Source organism: Babylonia areolata, chromosome 9, assembly GCF_041734735.1.
Source record: "Babylonia areolata isolate BAREFJ2019XMU chromosome 9, ASM4173473v1, whole genome shotgun sequence".
NCBI lineage: Eukaryota > Metazoa > Mollusca > Gastropoda > Neogastropoda > Buccinidae > Babylonia > Babylonia areolata.
The window spans coordinates 42,959,622-42,981,282 of NC_134884.1; the positions used below are offsets into that span (position 1 = coordinate 42,959,622).

Here is a 21,661-nt window from a genome sequence, read left to right on the forward strand (position 1 = left end):
TCGAAAATGGGTTTATTGGCTTTCAGAACAAAAGGGAATCTTCTTCTTCTTCGTTCGTGGGTTGCAACTCCCACGTTCACTCATATGTACACGAGTGGGCTTTTACGTGTATGACCGTTTTTACCCCGCCATGTCGGCAGTCATACTCCGTTTTCGGGGGTGTGCATGCTGGGTATGTTCTTGTTTCCATAACCCACCGAACGCTGACATGGATTACAGGATCTTTAACGTGCGTATCTGATCTTCTGCTGGCACTTCTGCCTGGGGTTCAGGCACAAGCAGGTCTGCACATATGTTGACCTGGGAAGGGTCTTTCAGTCTTAAAAGCAATGGCAACCAAAGGTATCGAAAAACACCACCTCTTCCTGCTATATGAATCACTCGTTCTCTGTGTGGTCGACTACGGACTTTGGCTAACAATACCGTCTTAAAGCAGCCTCCTAAAATTAGAAAGAGTTCAGAATGAAGCTATGAGGCTGATCCTTGGAACAACAAAAGACACGCCCACGGAAACCATGCGATACGTGCTTGACCTTCCTTCAGTGCAGGCCAGAAACAAGTTAGAACAGGTTAAGACCTACTTCAGAGCATTAGAAAACCCTCAAAACCCACTGCATGACGCAGTCAAAGAACCAAAAGGCAGCCGTCTAGGACGAGGAAGATCTTGGATGGGGCAAGCAGAAGACACAATCCAGCTAGTATGCCGACTACAAGACCTGAAAGAAACAATAGAATGGGAGAAAAACCCCGAAAACCTCAATCATCTAATCAACACAGCCATTTCACCCACTCTAGGAGGACATTGTCGGGAATGGCCAGAGGGCAAAACTGATGCAGAAGTGAAGCTACTCATAGAAGAAAACAGTAAAGAAGAGGACGTTATCATATACACAGATGGCTCAGTCACCAAAGGCCAATCCGAATGGGGATTCACTGCGAAACAAAATGGAAAAACAATTAGGGAAGAGAATGCTGCCTACAAAGTCATAACCTCCAGCCTAACGATGGAAGTTGAAGCTGTGACACATGCCCTCCAGTGGCTATCATCTATCCATATGCCCGGAAACCAACATACCATGATTCTAACGGACTCAATGAACCTCATACAGAAAACTGAAAGTGGAATGGGAAGCCCAGAGTGGCATGAGGCAATGCGCAACTTTCAGATTAAAAAACTTACATGGTCAAACTGCCCGGGACATGCAGGTGTTAAGGGAAATGAGCGAGCTGACAGACTTGCTGATAACGCAACAACAACGAGCGGCCTACATCTAGAAAAATCGGAAATCCTCAGAAAAGTCAAAGAATACCAAAAAGAACAGGTACAAGGCCATCACACCATCGATCGCCTCAAAGAAATAAAGGTAGAGAGAGGGAGCGGCCGTAAGTCAAGCATGAAAGGCAGAGCACGATGCTTTGCAAATCAAACGAATATCGGCATCATTTTCAAACCAACATTGCGCAAATTTCTTCAAAACGGAGCAGAGTCTCTGTGGGCTTTTCCTAATACAGTAGACTGAGCAACACACTAGACGCCACGTTCTTGGCATCAGAGATCTTTTCCCACCCCTCTTGCGGCCAATCAGTGGCAGCCTCTGTGCGTGTGTGTATGTGTGTGCTTGTGTGTCTGTGTGTGTGTGTGTGTGTTCGTGTACGTGTGTGCGTGCGTGAGGGTGTAAGTGTACACATGTGTCAGGAGAGCTATGTGCACGTGCGCGTGTGTGTGTGTGTGTGTGTGTGTGTGTGTGCATGTCTACACTGTGGGAGCAACGGAATATTGGAACGTGCGGGTGTGCATATATATGTGTGTGGGGTTGGGGGTGGGGGATATGAGCGTATGTGTGTGTGCTTGTACAAGTAAATGTGCGTGTGTGGTGTATGTCTGTGTGTGTGTGTGTGTGTGTGTGTGTGTGTGTGTGTGTGTGTGTGTGTGTGTGTGTGTGTTTGCCGTGGAAGCTGCGATACGTAGCCTAGAAATCAGTGTGTGGAAGAGGAGGAAGGGGAGTGGGGGGGGGGGGGGGGGGGCAGGGTAAAGTGTGTGTGTGTGTGTGTGTGTGTGTGTGTGTGTGTGTGTGTGTTGGGGCTCATGTACGTTTATGTGTATTTGATTGTGCTTTCGTATCTGTGAAACTGCATGTTTGTTGCACATGTGGCGCTTCGCGAGGGGGCGACACGCTGGTGTTTGTGCTCTGTGCTTCATCCGTGTTTTTGCTGTCCTCGCCCTGTCCTTGTACTTTGATATTGTTTCAGAGTGGTGTGCAAGGTGTTCAAGATGAAGAGTGTGATTGTTTCAGAGTGGTGTGCAAGGTGTTAAAGATGAGTGTGATTGTTTCAGAGTGGTGTGCAAGGTGTTCAAGATGAAGAGTGTGATTGTTTCAGAGTGGTGTGCAAGGTGTTCAAGATGAAGAGTGTGATTGTTTCAGAGTGGTGTGCAAGGTGTTCAAGATGAAGAGTGCGATTGTTTCAGAGTGGTGTGCAAGGTGTTCAAGATGAGTGTGATTGTTTCAGAGTGGTGTGCAAGGTGTTCAAGATGAAGAGTGTGATTGTTTCAGAGTGGTGTGCAAGGTGTTCAAGATGAAGAGTGTGATTGTTTCAGAGTGGTGTGCAAGGTGTTAAAGATGAAGAGTGTGATTGTTTCAGAGTGGTGTGCAAGGTGTTACAGATGAAGAGTGTGATTGTTTCAGAGTGGTGTGCAAGGTGTTCAAGATGAAGAGTGTGATTGTTTCAGAGTGGTGTGCAAGGTGTTAAAGTTGAAGAGTGTGATTGTTTCAGAGTGGTGTGCAAGGTGTTAAAGTTGAAGAGTGTGATTGTTTCAGAGTGGTGTGCAAGGTGTTCAAGATGAAGAGTGTGATTGTTTCAGACTGGTGTGCAAGGTGTTCAAGATGAAGAGTGTGATTGTTTCAGAGTGGTGTGCAAGGTGTTCAAGATGAAGACTGTGATTGTTTCAGAGTGGTGTGCAAGGTGTTCAAGATGAAGAGTGTGATTGTTTCAGAGTGGTGTGCAAGGTGTTCAAGATGAAGACTGTGATTGTTTCAGAGTGGTGTGCAAGGTGTTCAAGATGAAGACTGTGATTGTTTCAGAGTGGTGTGCAAGGTGTTCAAGATGAAGAGTGTGATTGTTTCAGAGTGGTGTGCAAGGTGTTCAAGATGAAGAGTGTGATTGTTTCAGAGTGGTGTGCAAGGTGTTCAAGATGAAGAGTGTGATTGTTTCAGAGTGGTGTGCAAGGTGTTCAAGATGAAGAGTGCGATTGTTTCAGAGTGGTGTGCAAGGTGTTCAAGATGAAGACTGTGATTGTTTCAGAGTGGTGTGCAAGGTGTTCAAGATGAAGACTGTGATTGTTTCAGAGTGGTGTGCAAGGTGTTCAAGATGAAGAGTGTGATTGTTTCAGAGTGGTGTGCAAGGTGTTCAAGATGAAGAGTGTGATTGTTTCAGAGTGGTGTGCAAGGTGTTCAAGATGAAGACTGTGATTGTTTCAGAGTGGTGTGCAAGGTGTTCAAGATGAAGACTGTGATTGTTTCAGAGTGGTGTGCAAGGTGTTCAAGATGAAGAGTGTGATTGTTTCAGAGTGGTGTGCAAGGTGTTCAAGATGAAGAGTGCGATTGTTTCAGAGTGGTGTGCAAGGTGTTCAAGATGAGTGTGATTGTTTCAGAGTGGTGTGCAAGGTGTTCAAGATGAAGAGTGTGATTGTTTCAGAGTGGTGTGCAAGGTGTTCAAGATGAAGAGTGTGATTGTTTCAGAGTGGTGTGCAAGGTGTTACAGATGAAGAGTGTGATTGTTTCAGAGTGGTGTGCAAGGTGTTCAAGATGAAGAGTGTGATTGTTTCAGAGTGGTGTGCAAGGTGTTCAAGATGAAGAGTGTGATTGTTTCAGAGTGGTGTGCAAGGTGTTCAAGATGAAGAGTGTGATTGTTTCAGAGTGGTGTGCAAGGTGTTCAAGATGAAGAGTGTGATTGTTTCAGAGTGGTGTGCAAGGTGTTCAAGATGAAGAGTGTGATTGTTTCAGAGTGGTGTGCAAGGTGTTCAAGATGAAGAGTGTGATTGTTTCAGAGTGGTGTGCAAGGTGTTAAAGATGAAGAGTGTGATTGTTTCAGAGTGGTGTGCAAGGTGTTCAAGATGAAGAGTGTGATTGTTTCAGAGTGGTGTGCAAGGTGTTCAAGATGAAGAGTGTGATTGTTTCAGAGTGGTGTGCAAGGTGTTCAAGATGAAGAGTGCGATTGTTTCAGAGTGGTGTGCAAGGTGTTCAAGATGAAGAGTGTGATTGTTTCAGAGTGGTGTGCAAGGTGTTCAAGATGAAGAGTGTGATTGTTTCAGAGTGGTGTGCAAGGTGTTCAAGATGAAGAGTGTGATTGTTTCAGAGTGGTGTGCAAGGTGTTCAAGATGAAGAGTGTGATTGTTTCAGAGTGGTGTGCAAGGTGTTCAAGATGAAGAGTGTGATTGTTTCAGAGTGGTGTGCAAGGTGTTAAAGTTGAAGAGTGTGACAATCGTGAGGCTGTTTGTGGTGGTGCTGGCTGTATTCCGGACTTGTGTTGTTGTTGTTTTTTTTGGTGTTTTTGTGTCACCGGGTAGTTCAAATGTGTGAATGTGTGTCTGCATGTTTTACATCATTATTCTCTCTCTCTCTCTTGTTGTTGGGTTTGTTTGTTTTTTTGTTTGTTTTTTTTTTTGCTCTTAGAGTTGACTTCATCAAGATTTTGCGCCTTATAAATATTATTATTTTTTTGGTGTATTTATCTGTTATTTTTTATTCATTTTATTTTATTTTATTTATTTATTGATGATGTCTTTTTTTTCTTCTTTTTCTTCTCAAGGCCTGACTAAGCGCGTTGGGTTACGCTGCTGGTCAGGCATCTGTTTGGCAGATGTGGTGTAGCGTATATGGATTTGTCCGAACGCAGTGACGCCTCCTTGAGCTACTGATACTGACCTGGGAGATCGGAAAAAATCTCCACCCTTTACCCACCAGGCGCCGTCTCCGAGATTCGAGCCCGGGACCCTCAGATTGAAAGTCCAACGTTTTAACCACTCGGTTATTGCGCCCGCAAAACAAAATGTGAATCGAATCTTCCATCGTGGTGGGTTCGGGTACCGATGAAGCAAACCCTTTGTCGGAAAACTAGAAACAATCACAGGCATGACAGTTATTCAGTTAAGATCCCGTTGTGGCAATACAACTTCCAATTCGACAAAACCAGGTAATCTGGTATGGGATGCAATATCTCCCCTTTTAGAAAACTGCAAACTGTCTGCTACGAGGGATCACTTCGTGACAATATAAATTATACAGTGCACAACAATGAGCCCCCATTCATTCTTCTACCCTTCTTCTCCAACGGCCACAAGGTGGTTGTGAAGACTCAACCGCGGCAGCCAGTAATACAGAAATATCGACTCCTCGCCAAAGGCTACATTTGTATTTGTATTTCTTTTTATCACAACAGATTTCTCTGTGTGAAATTCGGGCTGCTCTCCCTAGGGAGAGCGCGTCGCTACACTACAGCGCCACCCATTTTTTGTGTATTTTATGTTTGTGTGTTTTATTTGTTTTTCTATCGAAGTGTTTTTTTCTGCAGAATTTTGCCAGGAACAACCCTTTTGTTGCCGTGGGTTTTTCTACATGCGCTAAGTGCATGCTGCACACGGGACCTCGGTTTATCGTCTCATCCGAATGACTAGCGTCCAGACCACCACTCGAGTTCTAGAGGAGGGGGAGAAAATATCGGAGGCTGAGCCATGATTTGAACAGTGCGCTCCGATTCTCTCGCTTCCTAGGCGGACGCGTTACCTCTAGGCCATCACTCCACTACCACTATTATATAACAGTATTATAATATAGATATATATATATATAACATTATACATAACAATATTCTACCTGCTGTTTTTTTATATCTTAGTTTTTTTGTTTTTTGTTTTTTTGGGGTTTTTTTTTTCATGAAGACTTTGACTCTCAAACGTGGAGGCAAGATGGCACTGGCTCTCAGTGCTGCAGACTTGTGTGCTAGTTGGTCTTTGGGGACCATCCCGAAGTGGTCTGTTCTATAGCCCTCTTTGCCGAAAGTGTGGGAGTGTAACTTGGGCAAGACACTGTACACTATAATTAAATTCTGGTCCAAATGGTCTAGAAAGCTGTTGCCTCCACTGCCGTTCCGATGACCGATGGTCATAATCGGACACGACTACCATGCATACAGATACTGCCAGAAACTCCCAACAGATGTTAACCCAGCTTACCAAAACCTCTCGACCGAACACGAAGATGACTTCTTCCTAAAGCTGGTAACCTACTGGAAAAGACTGTTCAGTTTCAGAACAGTAGGTGTGTATGTACGTCCGTCCGTAACTGACCATTAGATGTATACGTACTTACTGACTGCCCGTTACGCTGTCTGGCAAGTGGGGCAGCACTACATGTGTGCAATGACTATACATGTTTAAAAGTGATTTTTTTTCCATTGGTGCGCAACGTTGTCCTTTTGAAAAAACAACAACAACAAAGAACATTGAACACTGTCAATGGTCATGTGTGTTGTCATAGGAACCAGCTGTGCTGACTGACCGTGGACGTCACATGGCCTGGGGTGTCGCCTTGGTTCCGCTCAGGGGCCGAACGGTAGCGGGTCTGGCAGCTCTTGTTGTCATAGCAACGTTCTGCTATGCCGTCCGCCTTTCTGCCATCCATAATGGTAAGAATGTATCACGCGAGATCGCGCGTATTCAGGTACGTACACTCGCAAATGGACATGCATGTATAAATATGCGCGCGCACACACATACTCACAGTGTGTGTGTGTGTGTGTGTGTGTGTGTGTGTGTGTGTGTGTGTGTGTGTGTGTGTGTGTGTGTGTGTCTGACTGTCTGTCTGTCTGTCTGTCTGTCTGTCTGTGTCTATCTGAGTTAGTGTATGCATATTTGTCTGCGTGTCTATCACACACACACACACACACACACACACACACACACACACACACACACACACACACACACACACACACACACACCTCCCGTTGTTGTCTGAGTCATGCGGTCAAAGGATCCTAAATCTGAGAAAAGAAAAAAGCCAAATATAATTATATGGATTCATTCTATTGATGATCAGGTGTGTGTGTGTGTGTGTGTGTGTGTGTGTGTGTGTGTGTGTGTGTGTGTGTGTGTGTGTGTGTGTGTGTGTGTGTGTGTGTGTGTGTGTGTGTGTGTGTGTGTGTGTGTGTGTGTGTGTGTGTGTGTGTGTTCAAGGGACGCCTCTCAGTCTGTCTTCACCAAGTCGTCTTCAGAACTCACGCCTGGCTCTCAATAAAACGGTCAGTCTGTCTGTCTGTCTGTCTGTCTCCTCATCTGCAGGATCATGCGACATGTTTGCAGATGACTCTGCTCTTCATACAGCTGTAGTAAAGTTAGAGCACATTAATGGTAGATTGCAAACAAGCCTAACTGTGTCCAACTGGTGTACAGAAAATAATATGCTCCTTAACCCAGAAAAAACAAAGAGTGTGATTGTAGCCACTCGCCAAAAGCACCAGCGTGGCTCAGATCCGCTCACTTTGTCAATTGATGGCCAAGCTATTGAACAAGTTACAGAACATCGACACCTTGGGGTCGTTATTGACAACCAGCTAAAATGGGAGGCGGGTATCCGTTCTTTATCAAGGTCAGTTGCAAAAAATGTTTACCTGTTATCCCGTTTAAAACATGTCGTCAGTCCAGAGGCTTTCAATTTCTTTTTCCATTCTCACATCACGTCTGGAATTAATTACGTTTTCAAACGTTTGGGACAACTGCAGCGAAGTGCACATGAAAAAACTAGATTCTGTACACAGACGTGCTGTAAAACACATCAATGGTGTTTTACGAAATACGCGCAGTCATCAATATCAACTGCCAGCACCTCTTCCCTTGACTAAGCATCTAATATTGAATAAGTGCGTACTTAAGCATAAAATCATATTCGGTAAATGTCCTACGTATCAGCACCAAACCACTGTCTGCTATGATATTCGCAACCCTAACTCCCGATATGCGACACTTATTCTACCCAAGCCAAGAATAGATCTTTATAAATCGAATTTGGCATACTCCGCCACGCACTGCTGGAACAATCTCCCCAAACACCTCAAAGAACCTTTTTCCACCACGACATTCAAAGAGAAACGTGGACAGTACATGTGTGCCGAAAGCCAGACCTAAAATCTGGTATAATATTTTCATTGGCAATCCTTACAAACTATGTCGAAATGCGTCAATCTGTTGATAACGTGTCGCGCCATAGCGAATTGTTTTCAAGGATCTGAATGTGTTCTCCTTATAGTGGACATAAACTAACGAAAACAAACTCTAGTTTGGTCATGTCTACAATTCTATATACTCACATGTATTACAAATTGTGAACCATCCTCACCCAGCTCTTCTTTTCTTTTTCTTTTTTTTTTCCTTACTGATTTCGCACTGACATATCTCTTTCACCTCTCTCTCTCTCCCCCCCCCTCTCTCTCTCTGTGCTCACTCTCTCTTTCTTTCTCTCCCTTCCCCCACAAAATGTGTCCATCTGTCCATATCCCAATTACCCGTCTCCTTATTTGTTTGAGAACTATGTATGTGTTTGTGTGTGTGTTTGTGTGTGTGTTTGTGTGCGCATACTAGTGTGTGCGCTTTCATGTGAGTACGCGTGAAAATACGTGCATAATAGGCTGTACTTTAATTTCTAAAACAATTTTTAGCGTAAAATACATGACAATGTTTATCATAAATGTGCAACACGTACGATGAATGTGCAATGCGATATGCCTAGTGTCAACGTTCATGTCTTAAAACCTATTTCTGTTGAGAATCACGATGTGATAATTATTGATTAGAATATTTTTAAAGCGAATATGTAAAATGCTTTAATTTGAAAATTGTATGTTTATTACTCCTGTTTAATCAAGCAATCTTTAATGTCTCTCTCTCTCTCTCTCTCTCTCTCTCTCTCTCTCTCTCTCTCTCTCTCTCTCTGTGTGTGTGTGTGTGTGTGTGTGTGTTCTGATTGTCCAGTTGTATTTTGCCGCATCTGCAATCACTCTTTGTGATATAATAAGGTTTTTCTTGCCTTGTCTTGTGGTGGAAATGTTTTTGACATTGCTGGGCTAGCAAACTGAATAGTACTATCGATTTGAAACATATAAATCCTTTTATTGGGTATTGCAACCCGGAACATACGTATCCGATCTTACCATTTGTACATTTGGGTCTGATTTCATTCATCTCTGCTTTGGTGTAAATGAACTGAAAATAAATCAGATTTATCGAAATGTAACTAAGTTAGACACACTGACAGTGTGTCCGTTACATGACGATTCAAGAAAGAAATATGTATCGAAATATAAGTAAGTGCCAGAATCCCATTGTTATACTGTCTGTTACAAAATGAAAGCTACACTGTGACCAGAGGTGTTACCGTATGTATTTTCTTTCCAAGTGGGACTACAACGCAGTCAGCCCAAAAATTAAAACACCATTCGATACTTTTATTTCAAATTATCTCCTCACGAGACAAGGTAAGCCTAGAGCTTGTGGTTGATTTTCTCTTTTTAAATTTTTTTTTTTTAATATCTTTTTTTTTGTCTCGTCTTTGATTAAGACATGTGTACAACATGCACACCATCCATGTAAGATGATGAAATTGATGTCAACAGTAACAGATAAAAATCATATTTACAATCAGTTCAAAAGCTAAGTCGTTTATAAACAATAGGAATTAGGAAAAGAAAGGGAATACAAACATCTCCTTGACCGACACCGTATGTAGAAAGATATTGTTTTGATAGTTTCAAAATTTGTTGGTTGTATTTTTGATTGTGTACTATTTATGATTGTATGCTATGACTTGAGTGTGTGCGTGCGCGCGTGCTTGTGGGTGTGGGTGTGTGGAGGGATGCATAATCTTCAATAATGTTTGGTATCTTGTGTTTAATTTTTCCTTTTTTGATATTTATATATGTGTTATATTTGTAAACGCCTAGGGCTTAGTTTCAAGATTAGGAGTAGATGCTCATGATGATAATGATGATAATGACATTGTAGCAACCTTATCCCCATACCTCTCGTTCAAACGTTGTCTGGGAAAATGAAAAGGACGTTTGGTTACACACGTGTCTTTTCCTGAACCGAAACATTCAACGTAATCAGGAATAGAGGCTTGTTTTCCTTTCGGACCCTCATTCAGTTTCAGTTTCTCAAGAAGTCGTCACTGCGTTCGGACAAATCCATATACGCTACACTACATCTGCTAGGCAGATGCCTGACCAGCAGCATAACCATATGCGCTCAGTCAGGCCTTGAGTGCATGCACATAATATTATAGTTGTGTACATATAAGAGTGGGTTTCGTCCACAGAATATTTGCCAGAGGACAACACTTTTGTTGCCATGGGTTCTTTTTTTTAGTGCGCCAAGTGTGTACTGCACACGCAGCCTCGGTTTATCGTCTCATCCGAATGATTAGACGCTTGGTTTCATTTTCCAGTCAAACTTAGGAGAAAGAGCAAGAGTGAGAATCGAACTCAGGCCTTCACGAACACTGCAAATAACAGATAAGCGTCTTAACCATTCTGTCACGTTTCTCCACCTCATTCAGCTAGCTTCGTGAAAATAATGCAAGTTTTCCTTTTTTTCCTTCTTTTTTTTCTTTTTGCATTTACTTATTTATTTAGTTGTTTATTTGTTTGTTTGTCCATCCTACATGGTGCCAACGGCTGCAGCTGTTGGACAGGTTTGGAAATCGGCGTGTTCGTGTACAGCGGGAATGTCAGGCCAGACCTGATGTCTACTACAGGAGGAAAGTCGTGTCGGTAAGTTGTCGATGTTTTGATGCCTGTCTTATCTACAATACATAGCACAACTCAAGTTAACAACAACAGCAGCAGCAACAATAACAGCAGCAGCAATAACAACAACAATGGCAATAATAATGATAATAATAATAATAATAATAGTGAGAAGTAATGATGATGGCAACAATGAAACATTTCCATTGCATACTCCTCCGTAACAATTTGAATTCTACGAGCTTCACAAAAAGTGTTTATGATAATGCGCAGAAACACGACATAACGACGGATCTACACCCCCTCCCCCTACACCCACCAACCCCCCTCACACAGAGGTATACCCCTGCTCTCAACCCGCCCAGCCCCTACCCTCTCCCTCCCCCCTCCACACACACAGATAAATATAAGCCGGTGTGCGCACCATAGATTCAAACGCATTTTCCAAACGAAACCTGCTTAAAGTCTTCCAGCTGTTTCCATTTGGGACATCTGTTGTGTTAATTTGTAGGGCTACAGTTTTACAGAAAGAAAAGAAAAGAAAACAAGAGAGGCAAAGCCTTCAAGACTCACTTGTGATACTCTGAAAAAAAAAAAAATCTAATCGTTAAAATGTGTTCTGTATTTGTTATTATAAAACTTCGGGTTAAAAAAAAGAAGAAAAAAGTCCTAACCAGATTCGAACCCCGCGTGTTCGGGTGAGAAGAAATTGTCTTACCCATTACACTATCGTGGCTCCTTAACTGACGTTCTAAAATTTCATATTTGAACATACTTTTTTAAAGGGCGATAAATCAATTGCGGTATTCGCAGTGAGAACGCTGTTTAAATCATATCATTCTGGTGTATCTTGGGCATTCAAAAAATCTTTAAGGGCAATAAAGAATTCTTTTTAAGTCCACGGTAAAGGAGACGTAGCTATCGCCGCAACCACACTGCAACATTTAGCCGTTTTCTCTGGATCTAGATAGATGTACAAGTTTAGTTACACCCGCCGGGAATGTGGTACAACACGGTCGATTCAATTTCTCTTTTATGTTCATTCTAGTTTTATAGTTTTAAGGTTGATATGAAAATTTAGTATTTTGTTAAACTAATAACATGTAGAGCCAAGTACAAGTACTTCTAAACGTCGTATGAAGGGAAAAGGACTTCATTTTGAGAACAGTCAAGACTGGAAATTTTTTCGTTTCATCGTGATCAATTCAAGGGTATTAACTCACATGGTTTACAATTTTTAACTGTGAATTCCGACTGATTCTGTGGATATTTTTATGGCAGTTTGAGGCATAATCCAGTAAGTGATGAGGCGTTCACAAATCTTTCTCTGAATAGATATTTAACGGTCTCATTCTCCAACTTTCCATCACATGTTATCGTGTATTGTCGATTGAATATAGGATTGAACGGGCAGGTCAACAACTTGAAACAAAATGGCGTCGTTCGCGTTCGCGAAGAATATGAGCACGCGCTTTGAATGTGTATAAATATGTGTATGCAATTGATTTTTGCCCATGACCTTCAGGGCTCAGCCAATAGATCTGTAAAATCCACTCGTCGTATTGATTTTAGTATTTTCCGAAAAAGACCACTTGGGCGAGTGAACATAGTGAAAGCCCTGTACACTGAGAGTAAAACACACAAGGTTTTTATGTATTGAGTATAATTTCAAAATGTAATGTTTAAGATGAGAAAGATCATTTTAAAGCAAATTAAGTCCCCTAGCATTAATTACAGATTAATTTCCCTTTTTTTACCTCTGCACCAAAACGTTTGCAAAATAAATAAAACTTCCATGCTTAGCAAAAGAAGTTCCTGTTTGAACAAAAAATGATAATAATGACTGCTCTTGTTGTTGTGTCAGAATACCAGATCAAAGTGCCAAGTTTAGAGAATACAAAAAATTTAAATATAACAGTAAATGCAGCTTGCATATAATTTGGCTTCTTTTTTATTATTTTTTTGTGCCCATCCCAGAGGTGCAATATTGTTTTAAACAAGATGACTGGAAAGAACTGAATTTTTCCTATTTTTATGCCTAATTTGGTGTCAACTGACAAAGTATTTGCAGAGAAAATGACAATGTTAAAGTTTACCACAGACACACAGACACACACACACACAGACACACACACACACACACACACACACACACACACACACACACACACACACACACACACACACACACACACACACACACACACACACACACACACACAGACAACCAAACACCGGGTTAAAACATAGACTCACTTTGTTTACACAAGTGAGTCAAAAAATATTAAGCATATCTGTTTCTAAACAAATCTGAAGGCTAACTGTTTGAAAACTGCAAAACATAATGAATGAATGAATGGATAGATAGGGAGAAAATGGACGTAATAAGTATGTACACTAGAACAGTTGATAATTGTTTTGTTGTTGTTGCTTGTTTTGGGGTGTTTTGTCTGTTGTTTTTTTTTTGCTGCCCCATCATCTGCACCGTTTCAGTGACATTACTCCCACGCCGCTCATTCCGAGTACCCCACACACAGCCACACCCGGGTTCGTCCGTCACAGTTCCAGCGTCGGCAGTCCACAGGCAATTATCGATGTTAAGTCGCCATGTAGCCACACACCAAAGGAGACCCTGCACTGCTGCTGAGTCACTTCGGTGGTGTTCAGTGGTACCTGTTCTTATTTAATGTACTTAGGACACCACCTACTAAGCCCCCTACTAACGACAATAATGGCTTAGTCGCGGAGCCAGACTGAGTGAGCGTCCCTTCCAGAGTGGAGACCGCCACCACGTCCCTCCAACAACAGCTCCCTATGAATCTGCCGACACTGAAGACATTGACAAGACTCACCCCAAGCACGGAAGTGGAGGGGTATCAAAACTGAGGTCACCATGAGAGCAGGGCATGAAAGGCCACATACTTTGGGTCTGTTTTGTCTATATTGATGATGATGAAGGAAGAGGAGGATGACGATAACGATGTTGCTATGGAAGCCCATTTTGGTTTGTGACTACATGACAAAGCTGTACTCTACGCTTCCTGTCATGATGACATCCCGACGTCAACCAGGCCCGAGAGATACAGACACTTGCAGTGTTGGTGAGGTAATTAGAGCAACACGCCCAAAGACGCATCCTTGAAGCGGATGATACTCAACTGTGTGGTCCCAGTCTCCCCATTTAAGCCCACAGCACGCTCAGCTCTGGGCAGGAGGCGGGCGCGGGCTGAAAAACCCAGCTTTGTTGTTGTTGCTGTTGTAGTTTTTGTTGTTGTAGTTTTCAGCCACAATTAGATTAAAAAAACATTTTGTGTGTGTGTGTGTGTATCGTTATATGAATTCCTAGTCTGAATCTAAGGGGGTAAACCATAAGAAAAAGTGATTAGTATATAAAATACGTACAACCAGTCCGTAATCTCATTCCGTTGTAAAATAGACACGTCAGCTGGTGGAGAGATTAGATCCTTTCGCTCCCGCGTCTGTCAGGTCAAGGGAGAGAAACACATTCCCCCATTCACGTCCTGTCGAACCAAGGGAGATAAATGTAGTATCTCAGGTACGGGTTTGTTGTATTCACCAGTTGTGGTCCAAGCGATGAGATTTCACTTCGCTCCCGCCCTGTTGGCTGATGGAAAAAAGACTTGTTAAGTGTTTGGCTGTGCGAGTGGGGATATCCATGGAGGGGGTTTCCCTTTCGCTCCCGTTTGGTTGTGGCAGAAGTTTAATTTTTTCAGGGGGAGGGGGGGGGGGTGTGTGAAGAAGGATGGCTTTTCAAGAGAGAATCAGTATCTTTGTTGTTGTTTTTCTGTGGTGTGTGTGTGTGTGTGTGTGTGTGTGTGTGTGTGTGTGTGTGTGTGTGTGTGTGTGTGTGTGTTTCTAAAGTTATTAAGGAATCTAGCCAAGTGGACACTTTCTTCTTCTTCTTCTTCGTTCGTGGGCTGCAACTCCCACGTTCACTCGTATGCATACGAGTGGACTCTAACGTGTATGACCGTTTTTACCCCGCCATGTTGGCAGCCATACTCCGTTTTCGGGGGTGTGCATGCTGGGTATGTTCTTGTTTCCATTACCCACCGAACGCTGATATGGAGTACATGATCCTTAACCTGCCTATTTGATCTTATGCTTGCGTGTACACACGAAGGAGGTTCAGGCACTAGCAGGTCTGCACATAGGACGTTTTCCAATGACTGTTTCTTGTTAGAAAGGGATGTTTCTTCTGTACGTTCTCCCCCCCCCCCACCCCCCCTTTTTTTTTCTTTTTGATTTCCGAACAAAAATGTGGGTTTTTAAAAAAAAATTAAAAAAATTTTTTTTTTAGTTCATGAGTCAAAAGTATGTTGAAAATTTATCTAATGTTCACATCTACAGGTTGTCGGATTGAATTTCAATTTTAAGTTATCTGTCCTGATTTTGAAGATCAGTTTTGTGAGATGAAATGGGAGCTTGAAATAGAAGCCTAATACCAGTCGTGCACACTGGCGTTTTTTCCGGGAATGGTTCGGGAATCGTGTTTGTTACCTTTTTGTGTGTTGGCGTTTTCTTTGGCCTCAGGTATGTAAATCCAGTATTGGTCGTCTGGCGTGGCTATCCCATGGCTCATTGTGTGTCCGCTTTGTCAGCGATTCCAGCTCCGCCTGAGTGGGACAGTGACAGTCCCACATTAATGCAGTATCAGTCCCTTGGATGACAGTTCGGAGCATTGAATTATGTGTTTCTTCTATTATTTCATTTCTGTTGTAAGAGTTGTTCTGAATGACTAAGACTGATGACTGAGAGAGAGAGAGAGAGAGAGAGAGAGAGAGAGAGAGAGAAAGCAGACGGGCGTTCGCCAGATACACACTCGCAAAAAGACCGACAGGTTATCACCTCGTTCCCCTGTACATGGTGTACACGAGTCACACAACGGCAGCCAGTGTCCCCACGTGCTGTGCACAGCCAGGGACGTAGACTGCACTCTTTCTGCCCTTGTCCAGCTGACAGAATGGTTGAGACGCTGATCGGCCTGTACAGTGTCCGTGGGGGTCTGGGTTCGAATCCCGGTCTCGCCCTTTCTCCCACGTTTGACTGGAAAAATCAGACCGAGCATCTGGTCATTTGGATGAGACGGTAAGCCGAGGTCCCGTGTTCAGCACGCACTTGTTGCACTGTAACAGAACCCATAGCAGCTCAAGTGGCGTCCTCTCGCAAAAAGTATGTAGAAAAAATCTACTTTGATAGGAAAACAAATATAATATATATGCATGCACACAAGGCCTGACCAAGCACATTTGGTTATGCCGCTGGTCAGGCTTCTGCCTAGCAAATGTGTTGTAACGTATATAGATTTGTCCGAAGGCATCGTCACCTCATTGAGAAACTGGAACTGTCTTTGTCTGTTGGCAGAATCCTGAGAACTTCCTTCTGGACGATGTGCATCACTTACTCTTCTGTTTCATCCCCAAAAACGGCTGCAGTTTCTGGAAGAGAGTCTTCGCTATCATCGACGGCAGTCTCCAGGGAAAGAGCGTCTTCAACCTGTCCAGCACGGGCATACACCGAAGAGCTAAAGCGTTTGACACGCTGGCCATAGGCAACAAGTCACTCATCAGCATGTACCATCATCTACAGTCTTCCAAGAAAGCCTTCTTCGTCCGTGACCCATATGAGCGGCTCTTCTCTGGCTACATTGATAAACTGTTCTGCCCTTGTATTTTTCAAAAAGTCTCTAAGACCATCCAAAACCATTTTCGAAACTCGTGGGAGACGGAGACACATTGTCAGCGTGGGATTAATTTCACAGAATTTCTGCAGTATGTGACCAACGAGCGGTCCATACCGGTCAACAATCACTTCCGACGACAGTACACGGCTTGTCACCCTTGCCACATTGACTATGACTTCATTGGCAAGCTGGAGACGTTCCACGAGGATGCTGACGTCATCCTGCAGGCAGTCCACCTGAACCCCTCCAAGGTGTTTGGACCAGAGGAGACGTTTGAGGAGAACAGTGACATGAACATCATGAAGGACGTTGTCAGTAGGACGTGGTCAGGCTGTGGCGACAACAGCTGTGTGCCCCGATACAACATGTTGCTTCGTCTGTGGATTGTGTTTCAGGTTGGTCTTCTCTGTCTCTGTCTGTCTGTCTGTCTGTCTCTTTCTCTCTCTCTCCTTCTGTCTCCGTCTGTGATCATTGCAAGTCTAGTGTGCCTTCATGTGTTTCTTGTGTGTGTGTGTGTGTGTGTGTGTGTGTGTGTGTGTGTGTGTGTGTGTGTGTGTGTTTGTCATCTTGTTACTTTTGACCATTGAACTCTGACGTTCAGTTCCAATATCTCCATACAAATATTTTCAATTAACGAAAAATATATACCACCCTGTCATTATCGCTGATGGTGAGTGAGAAAATGTCACATTATTTACCCCCCTTCCCCGCACTCTCTCTCTCTCTCCCCTTCCAAACATATGCGAAGCAATGGCGATCACACACTCACTTTGTATGCACAATGTGGGTGGCACAGACATAATTAACAGACCGATGACCGATCATCATCCGTAATAACTCTGTTCACACACAGGTCCGTGGCTTCCTGTCGGTGCAGCGAACGTTCCCACTGTCCAGAGAAGAAGCCAGCCAGACGACACAGGAGCAGTTCGTGGCCCTGGTTCTAAATGCCTACAGGCACTCTGGGGACCGAAGAGCTGTGAAGCACCAAAGGCAGCAGGCTGTGCAGGAGGCTTTCCGCAGCGTGTCTCCAGACCTCCTGGCCAAGGTGGAGCGATACGTTCACAACGACTGCCGTCTGTTCGGTTATGACTGCTCCATCCTCTCCCGCTTTCACCTGGACTCTCCCAAGCCCCGCCCCCTGTTTCATATGGATGAGGCTTTGGTGGTTTGATTGACAGCTGATATAGGGGGAATAGTGTGGGGAACGTTCATACTGAACACAGTTGTACACAATTACTACACTAGTCAGCCAGCAAACTAACTAAGAAACTAACAAAATAAATAAATAAATAGATGAATAGATAAATAAATAAAGGAGTAAATACACTAAAAGACGTACGTGCATCTCACAGTCAGCTGTGTGTCTGTGTTCAGTACGAACATCTCTCACTGTCTCACTTGACAGAAATGGACAATTCACACATATCTTCACTCAGCAGTGTTTGACTGTGTGGCAGGTCGTGTCGGCCGAACGTGTGCTGGAAAAACAAAACAACGATGTGTATACAAGGCAGATGCAGCCCTGGGATTTGACCAACTCCTCTTCAGCAGCACTTTGTTTTTCATTGGAAGCAAGATTCTCTCCTTCCACCAACCGCCGTGGCGAAGTGGTTAGCGTCGCGGACTGACGGCTAGGAGGACGCGGGTTCGAATCCCAGCGGAAGTGAGCTTTTCGGCCCGTCGCCGGCTCCTACCGAGAGTTGGGCTTAAATGGGGAGACAGATCACACAGTCGAGTGTCATCCACTTTAAGGATGCGTCTTTGGGTGTGTTGCTCTAATTACCTGACCAACACTGCAAGTGTCTGTATCTCTCGGGCCCGGTTAACGCCGGGATATCATTATGACAGGAAGCGTTGAGTACAGCCTTGTCACGCAGTCCCAAACCAAAATGGACCTCCATAGCAACATCGTCATTGTCATCGTCCTCCTCCTCCTCCTTCATCATCATCAATATAAACAAAACAGTCTCAAAGTATGTGGCCTTTCATGCCCTGCTCTCATGGTGACCTCAGTTTCGATACCCCTCCACTTCTGTGCTTGGGTTGAGTCCTGTCAATGTCTTCAGTGTCGGCAGATTCATAGGGTACTGTTGTTTGAGGGACGTGGTAGCGGTCTCCACGACTAAGCCATTATTGTCGTTAGTAGGGGCTTAGTAGGTAGTGTCCTAAGTAAGTTGAATCAGAACAGGCACCACTGAACGCCACCGAAGTGACTCAGCAGCAGTGCAGGGTCTCCTCTGGTGTGTGGCCTCCTGGCGACCTAACATCGATGGTTCCCTGCGGACTGCCGACGATGGAACTGTGACGGACGAACCCAGGTGTGGCCGTGTGTGGGGGAATCTAAATGAGCGGCGTGGGAGTAATGCCACTGAAACGGTGCAGATGATCGGGCAGAAAAAAAAAGAAAAAAAGATTCTCTCCTTCCAATATTTTGATGGATCACAAAAACCACACACGGATGAATGTAAGCTGACGACGAATGCTGGTTGTTTTTTTGTGTTATGTTAAAGTAAAATTAGTAAAAGACTCGTTTTCGTTTACAAATGTCTTCAGTCAACATCTGACACACAGTTGAGATGGTAGTTCAGATTACTGTTAAGAATTCCGCCAACAGGCAGATATTTCATTCTCTGTAAAGCCATCGACTCACCCCTATGTTCATTTTGTGACAAAGAAAAAGAAACGGTTGTACATTTATTTTGGAACAGTCATGTTACTGATACTGTCTGGAGTTCTCTTGAAGGTCAATGAAGACTACTTGCACCAACATAACATTTTCAGAAGATTTCATTCTGATTCGGGTGAAAGAAAAAAACAAACAAACAGATTTGATTAAACAAGCCTATTTCTATTTCACTTTTATTTCGCGATATTCCTGTTTACATGACAATCATATAGGTATTTTTCAGATGAGGCATAGTTTTCTTTCCAGAGAATGCAATATATATATATATATATATATATATAAATTCGACGGGTCGACCTCTTTATTGTCTCTCTCTTTCTCTCTCTCACACACACTCTCTCTGTCCTCTATCTCTTTCTCTCAGTCACTCAATTTCTCTCTGTCCTGCCCTCTCTCTCTCTCTTTATAATAGTGTTACAATGCCTGTGGTAAATGTGTACAAGTATTCAGGGATATTTTTTTACTACGCGTTTAAGCTTTGTTTCAGCTTACAAAGATCTCGCTTGTAGGGCAAAAAGGTATCATGAAAAGACTGTCTTTATTAAATAACACTTCCATGAAATTGTTTCTGAAAATGTTTGACTTTCAAGTGCAGCCAATTGTGCAATATGGTTCAGAGTTGTGGGGTTTAAACAATGCTGCGTTTCATTATGAATCTGTGCATCTGTTTGCTTTGAAGAAGTTTTTGGGTCTTGATGTGCGCACCCCCAATTACCTTGTATATGGTGAAACTGAAAGATACCCAATAGTTGTAAATTCTGCTGTTCAGTGCATACGAAATTGGCTTACATTAGTACAAATGGATGAAATTTGGATACCGTTGAAAACTTACAAAATGCTGTTTGATTTGGATTCTAGAGGAAAGAAAAATCGGGTAATTGATGTACGCATTTGTTTGTGTGAAAATGGTTTTGGAGAAGTGTGGTTCAATCAAGGCGTGGGTAGCATAAATGATTTCATTAAAACTTTTCGGTAACGTTTAATTGATTGTAGATGGCAAGCATGGAATGAGCATGTTCAAAACAGCAATAGCTTTAGTATGTATAGAACTTTTTGCGGACTACATGATATAAAACCTTATTTGACGTTAAACATGGACAAATATCTGAGAATAATAACCACAAGATTTAGGTTGGGTGTGTCGAGTTTGGCTGCACATCGTTTCAGATACAGGAAATCTGATGTTAATGATTTGATTTGCCCATTACGCCAGAAAGAGAAAGAAGACGAAGTGCATTTTGTTTTGAGCTGCTTAGATCTTAAAGGGTTAAGAGAAAGATATATCCCAGCTAGATATTTCCGACAACCTTGTACATTCAAGTTGTGCTTATTGATGTCGTCCAAGAGGCAAAATGATATATGGAATTTGTCCATTTTCCAGCATAAAGCGTTTAAATTTAGAGAAATTGCAACCTCGTAATATGTTTTGCAGCTGTACCTGTGTTTATGTGATTTTGGTTTTCTTGTGTTTATCCAAACAAATGCGACGCAACAAACGTTGTTTGTGTACCCCTTCATAGGGGCTATGGCCTGATGAATAAATATCTGTATCCGTATCTGTCTCTCTCTCTCTGTTATCCATGTCTTTCTCCCTTTTTTTCTGTCTCCAGCGTGCTCTTTCGTAGTACATGTATTGTATTATATATTCCTACATCCCCACTTCCCCCCCCCCCCCTTGTCTCGAATAAAGGGAATAATATGAACGTGTCTTGACTGATCTTGTAACCAATGCACACAGATAAAGTTCATTGTCACCATCTGCTTCGACAAGGGGTGACTGACAAGCGAAGTGTGCCAGTTTAAGAATTAAAGAATTGCTTTTGTGTAAGAAAGTGGTGTTTTTTTTTAAATTTCTATTTGAATGCACTTTGCTGTTGTACGTGTAATTCGGTGCCTTGCTTTGTTAAGCTGGCTGCGAAAGATCAGTCTCTTTTTTTTGGCGCATCGCCACATCACGTTTTGTAATGCAGTTGGTCTTCCATGTATAATGTTGCTCTTGTAGTCATGTACTCAAATGTATGATTAAAGAAAACGAAATCGTTTATTCGTTCGTTATTTCTGTATGTCCGTATTTATAAACTCTCTCTCTCTCTCTCTCTCACATACACACACACACCACCCCCACCACCACCACCATCGTCATTATCAACGAAAACATCGTCATCATTCTTCGCCATTTCCTTCAGAGAAGCCAAGGAGAACATCTCGGAGGGAGTTCACATCTGGTTCCGCACGGATGGCACTCCTTTCAGTCTGTTTCGCCGTCTATCGCACACCGAAACTTCAGCATTCTCAAACTGCTCTTTGCCGATGACTGTGCAATTATAGTCTGTATAGAGGAAGCACTTCAGTGCCTGGTGGATGTCCTCTCAGAGGCGACTTATGCCATCAACTTCAGGTTGAAGAAGCATACATGCTTGTGTGTGTGTGTGTGTGTGTGTGTGTGTGTGTGTGTGTGTGTGTGTGTGTGTGTG

At 43.1% G+C, this 21,661-nt stretch overlaps 1 protein-coding gene across 1 annotated transcript in view; it reads left to right on the forward strand.

The window, feature by feature from the left end:
- Positions 1-21,229, forward strand: part of LOC143285885 (uncharacterized) — a 47,522-nt gene extending 26,293 nt beyond the window's left edge. The window contains exons 2-6 of the mRNA XM_076593328.1: positions 6,534-6,681; positions 7,232-7,296; positions 10,729-10,818; positions 16,180-16,893; positions 17,352-21,229. Of these exons, the coding sequence (XP_076449443.1) occupies positions 6,567-6,681; positions 7,232-7,296; positions 10,729-10,818; positions 16,180-16,893; positions 17,352-17,672 (1,305 nt within the window). The 5' untranslated portion in view covers positions 6,534-6,566 and the 3' untranslated portion in view covers positions 17,673-21,229. The remainder of the gene's footprint in view (positions 1-6,533; positions 6,682-7,231; positions 7,297-10,728; positions 10,819-16,179; positions 16,894-17,351) is intronic.
- The last annotated feature ends 432 nt before the right edge of the window (positions 21,230-21,661 follow it).